The sequence below is a fragment of the Mesitornis unicolor genome, unplaced genomic scaffold (assembly GCF_000695765.1).
Source record: "Mesitornis unicolor isolate BGI_N332 unplaced genomic scaffold, ASM69576v1 scaffold15990, whole genome shotgun sequence".
Classification (NCBI taxonomy): domain Eukaryota; kingdom Metazoa; phylum Chordata; class Aves; order Mesitornithiformes; family Mesitornithidae; genus Mesitornis; species Mesitornis unicolor.
This window is the reverse complement of record NW_010160434.1, coordinates 20,259-26,019: the sequence shown is the minus strand read 5'-3', so window position 1 is coordinate 26,019 and position 5,761 is coordinate 20,259. Positions and strand designations below refer to the sequence as shown.

The window sequence follows — 5,761 nt, the reverse complement described above, 5'->3', positions numbered from 1 at the left end:
ATCTGAAGCGATTTTTAATATTGGTACTCAAGCTGGACATTTGAATTTGTGTCCCGTAAGGGGTTTTTTTGGTTGGTTGTGGTTTGTTGGTTGTTAGTTGGGTTTTTTTTTCCTTTCTGTAATAGGTGTTCATTGCAATTATTCTTGTCAGAATTTGGGGAAAATGTTGCCCCGTCCTCACCTCACAGGTGAGGAACTGGGGAACAGTAGAGCACAAACAACTTGTAGCTAAGCTGTCCAGAAGGAGCAAGGAACCGAACCTTACTCTGTTTTAAGTCTCAGGCCAGTGTTGCTGTGTCTAGGTGGCTGTCATTCTCAAAAGGCATTTGGCCGTGAGCAGTTCAAACAGTTGAACCCAAGTTAAGAAGACAAGGTTGTTTCATCCCTCTGTGAAGGCAGACCAGAGAGTATGCCCTCTGGAAACTCAGCTTATTTCCCCGAGCTTCAACTTGAAAAAATATGTAGTTGCCCTACTGTTCTGCAAATGTACAGCAGGTGCAGTGGTTTTTCCCTCTGTTTGTGAGTGCAGGTAGAGAATCATCAAAAGTAATGAGTTCAAACTAGAACAAAATTGACTGCTATCAGAAGATAATAGGCTAGTATAATGTAGGGGCTTTATTGGAGCACATGTTTCTCCATTTTGCTCAGAATCCATAACAACTACAATGAAATATGAAATGGACAGTAATCTTGGGAAAACTAACTTTGCAAAACACCGTTCTGCTAAAATAGCAATATTATGTTTATTTTATCACATACGCAAATAAATTTACTACTTCTACTTTTAATTTTTTTATTGATACCTATGAAAATTCTGTTTTACTTAGAACGTGAAAAGTTTAAACCATTTATCTTTGTAGAATTGTTCACATTATTTACAGATTGAATATTTGTTTTAAAATCCAAGATAAGCAAATGGTACATTAAAAATAAAAATACTGAATGGAAGATTCACTGTTAGAAGCAGTCTTACTGTTTAAGTTGCTAAGGAACTGAACAGTTTAAATGTTTTTTTATATATATATATATGTGAAATCTGAAATTGTGAAATCCATCTGGGGCTTGTGTCTATGTAAAATATAATTATTTTTTAGAATAGAAAGCTGTAAAATATGTAATAATTGAATTTGAAAGTTCATTCTAATAAGAAAAGGATAGCTTCTAACGATAGAAGTATTAGTAATATGAAAGCATGTGTTTGCTAAGTTAGGTAACTTGTAATTTCTAAGCTAATTACTGGAGTGATGCTAAAGAATGTTAATTTCAAATTCTTTCATTATCTTAAAGCAAAAAAGTAATCCTGAGAGTTAAAAGTATGCCTGGGACTGGCTGGCTGTATTTTTAGTAAGGGCTTAAGGTAAAGTCCATGTAACAGTTGAAATTAAAGAAACAAAACAAAAAAACACCAAACAACCTTTGTGTATTTAATTAAAGGTGGTAGTTTTTATACTTAATAAACTAATTATTTCAGGAATGTAAGTTATTAAAAAGAGCTTTTACATCCTTATTTTGTAGAATCAACATCTGAGGAGACCGGACAAAGTGCGAAAGTGCTCAGGAACAGGACATGTATCATTAACTACAAGAAACACATAAAGCTGTCTAACGTGACTGAGAAGAAAAATCCACGCAGATGTGCCACTTTGGCAGCTAATAAGATTAAGATAATGAGCGATACAAAGGAAGAATTATCAAGCTCAGAAAGTGATCACACAGTGAAAAAGAACAGAAGGCAGCTTCATGGCAATGTGTCTGCAGCATCCAGGAAGAAACTGATCGGCAACTCGGAGATAGATGCTTGCTTAAAGTCTGAAAATGAGAGAGAACAGCTTTCTGGCAGAAAAAAACTTGCCTGCCTTGAATCATCTGCTCGTAAAAGAAAATACATTAGTGAGCCTGAGAATGAAAAAACAGAATCTGAGGCAGAGATAAAAGTGACTCAAAAGCAGGATGATGATCACCACAAGCAGGCACACAGAAGAGTCTGTACTGTAGCTCTTACAAAGCTCGAAGTTGAGTCTTCAGAGGAGAATTCCACAAACCACAAGATGGAAAATGGGAGAAACTGGGCAAGCTCTAGTCAGTCAGCTTCAGCCCACAACCATCATACGAGCAACTCTGAAGAGGAGGTAGATTCTGACTTAGCTAAACACAAAACTAAAAATATCAGAGAAGTATCAAATAAAAAATCTAGAGCTCCTTTCAAAAGATCAAAATTATCGGATGACTTCAAAGAAACGGTGGAATCCGAAACAGAGGGGAAGAAAGATGAAAAAAGCTCGATATCAGAGGATGTGGAAGCACCTGGGACTGCGGGAAGTTCAAAAGCCAGTTTCAATTGTTCTTCTGATTCAGACTCTGAAACTGGTAACAGTATCTGTAGCAATGCCACAGAAACAAGAAAGAGGAAAAGGAAATGGGAAACTCTTAGAAAAGAAATTACCTATTCTGACTCACTTAAGCCTTCCGAAAGACCCCAGCGAAGGAAACGTTGGAAGCCCGACCAAGAAAATGACTCTGAAGATTTGGATTACACCAAATATAGAAGAGCTAATCGGCGTTCTAAGATAAGAACTCGGAACTGCGGTAGACGGACTGTGAGATACGACGATTGTGACGACGACGACGATGACAGAGGTTTAGATGATACCGATTGCAAAACGTAACCTTAAAAGGAAAAGCCAGCCCACTTTTTTTTTTTTTTAATTTTTAAATTGTAATAGCACTAGAACTCATGATGGATGCTGGCTTTTCTTTGTCCTACATTTCAGGGAATATATTTATATTTTTCTATGAAAAAGATATGAATGTGACTAGATGATGACTTTCTCCTTTTCATATTTTGACTTGCACTTGCCTGCCCATGTAGCAGCATTTAGCACAGATGCCAAAATGTGCCTCATTATAGGGGCAATTTTTTGTCTTTACTGGTATTTTATTACATATAACAAGAGTTTAAAAAATGTTAAAACACTGCGCAACAGGTTAATAGCAGTATGTTGAGTATTATCGTGATGGGTGCTGCAATGGAATACTACCTAGGTCATACACCATTCAAGAACAGATTTCAAACATCTCTGATGCTGTATGAAATCACATACAATAGCAACAGGCTTATAAATAATACTGTACACTATGGAAAATCTGGCAGACGTTAGCATTGCATCAAAAAAATCATGAACGGTCACTAGGCTAGTAACTTTACAACTTGTATTAGTACAGATGTTAAATGTTCTGTACTTCCATTATCGGTAACATGCAACTAGAATGTGATACGCAGTGAAAAAGCGTATTTGCCACTTAAAAAGGCACACCGGTGCTGGTGAAAGAGGGTAGTACGATCATCGTTAATGTGACTTCTATACTGTAAACTTAAGAATATGAAATGCAGGTGAACTCTTGGGCCTGTGTGTTTTCTTTATAAAACAGAAAAACAAACAAAACACTTGTTCTGTTTTCTTTATGCCTGAAAAGCTTGAGGTGCAGGATTCTTACATTCCAGACCTTTTTGCTCCATTTCTGTTGTTCTTCCATATTTAAACTTCCAAGTGCTTTAATGTTATTACACCTGGCACTGATTAAAGCTTATCAGTTTCTGATTATTGCAGTACATCTCCTGTTTTCGAAATGTTTGAATTGGCTGTTGTTGATGAGGAATAAATGTGTAAATTCTTGGTTGGCCGTGCTATCGTCTAGGAGAACGCGTCGCACCTCTCAACACTGACCTTGCGTTCCCTGGAGCTGTGCTGGCAGGAGCCGCACCGTCGCTGCCGTCACTCCAGCACCAGGCACTTCGGGATCTCTGCTCCGTTCCCACTTTCCACTACAGGTTTACTCCCTCTGCTCTGCCAGTTCCCTTTCTCGTACTTAGCAAGACTTGGTGATTCCTGATCTCTTTGTTCAATAGGACATAGGTTAAAATATTAGATTTATCCTAACCCAGCTCATTTTAACTGAAATAGAGATTTTGTGAATTAGTTTTCCAGCAGACTGGACTGGTAGTACCATCTGGAAGGGTTTTTTGGGGAAAAAAAAAAGTTAGTGCAGCTGCTTAATTGCAGTCATTAATGCCAAAACTGCTTGTACAAGTGGAAGTGAAAGAATGGAAAACTGGGTCCCACACGCTGCCTACCAGTGGCTGGTGAGAAACGCTTCTCCAACAACACTGCTGACAGGATGTGCCGAAAGGTGTATTTACTCACATCATTTTGGTATATAGAATGTTATCTCAGTATGGAGAAATACTCTTTTTCTTTTCTTAAAAGTTATATATTAAGTCCAAAAATAACCAAGTTCATATCGTTCTTGCTCTCCAGGATTTTTCGTTGTTTAAACATACAGTAGAATTTTGTAAATTCAAGATAAATGTTTATCTAAATTCTTTAATTTGGCTTCTAAAATATGAACACAGTTGTGTTTCGTGATGAAACTTGAAGGTGGTTTTGTTTATCTTCCCTTTTAAGGGCAACTTTGTAAAAAGAGAGTAAGTCAACTCGTATTTTTATATTTTCCATAAATTGTTCAGCAGATGCTTATGGTCTATGTTCTATGGAGTATAACTTCCAGGATAGGAATAAATACTGGTATAATAGCTCTTAAGTTGAACGTCAGAGTTTTTATTAATCTTAAGTTTAAACAGATAAAATTGGGCTGGTAGGTTTGTATTTTGGATTCGGGGTGAGATTTAAAAAGACTTTTCTTTCTCACCCTTTTTTTGGATGCTGTATTCCCTGTTGTACTGCACTCGTGCACAGTATGTTCATGATGATCCCTGTTGTGAAAGAAAATTCTGGCCTCTGTATTTGTATATCCAAGAGGGAATTACTGGCTTAGGGACTGTAACACTTTATTTTATAAGCAAAGCAAATGCTATTTTGTATTTTCTAATTTTATACATACTGCCAGGTTGTAAAGAGCCAGTAGGAGCAGACATAATTACTTGCAGAGAGCAGTTTTTTCATCTTCCTGGTAACTTTAATCCTTCAGCGTTCTTTATTTGCTGTAGCTGTACTCAGGGAAGTAAAGTGGTGTTATAGAGCTGTAAAACTAGTATCTTTATTTAAAGCTTCTTACTGCGAAGCATTTGTAAGCTGGGTTTTTGGGGGAAGATGTTTGGTTTGGTTTTTAAGTGGGACCTGAATCTGGTGTAGTGGCTAGCCTAACAGGTACCACTGAAAGGGCAGAAGTTTTATGATGTACGTGGAGAAGCGGACCAAAGTAAAGCTGTACATAAAACTAACATCACTGTACTCTTATTTGCGCTCCTGGTCTGTTTAACCTTCGCGCAGGTGGAGGTCTGTCCCCACAAACCCTACGTGCGCTGTGGCACCGCCCGCCGGGGGAGGGATGCGGCTCTGGGCCGCTCCGTTTGAAATGGGGTAGAACGGCTCACACACACACTGTGTTTGCCCCCTCGGGCCGCTGCGAGGCCGGGGCTTCCAGCACTTCGCCCCGCTCTCGTTCCCAGACTTGGCTACCGTCAGGGGCTGGCACGGCGGCGTCGCAGGCCGCGTCGGAGAGATAAGGTCCGCTTCGAGTCCGGGTGCAGGTAGGGAAGGGGTGCGAGGCGGGGAGAAACCGTGCAGCGCGACTGGGAGGTCAGCAGACCGCCCCCCTCGCCGCCAGGCGGCCCTTCTCCGGGGGCGGGAGCAGACACGGGGGGAACTCTGCGGGGCCAGAGCTCCTCCAGGCGGAGCGCGGTATTTGGGCGCGCAGGCGCGGTGAGCGGCGGGGCGACGGCGATGGCGACCCTCTTCGGGGA

At 40.0% G+C, this 5,761-nt stretch overlaps 2 protein-coding genes across 2 annotated transcripts in view; both read left to right on the top strand.

Moving 5' to 3' along the window:
• The window catches only part of BRWD1 (bromodomain and WD repeat domain containing 1), a 50,063-nt gene extending 47,397 nt beyond the window's left edge, over nt 1-2,666 (top strand). Inside the window, exon 40 of the mRNA XM_010189992.1 lies at nt 1,516-2,666. Coding sequence (XP_010188294.1) covers nt 1,516-2,666 — 1,151 coding nt within the window. The remainder of the gene's footprint in view (nt 1-1,515) is intronic.
• Nucleotides 2,667-3,014: 348 nt separating this feature from the next.
• The window catches only part of PSMG1 (proteasome (prosome, macropain) assembly chaperone 1), a 9,355-nt gene continuing 6,608 nt past the window's right edge, over nt 3,015-5,761 (top strand). Inside the window, exons 1-2 of the mRNA XM_010190004.1 lie at nt 3,015-3,085; nt 5,484-5,720. Coding sequence (XP_010188306.1) covers nt 3,015-3,085; nt 5,484-5,720 — 308 coding nt within the window. The remainder of the gene's footprint in view (nt 3,086-5,483; nt 5,721-5,761) is intronic.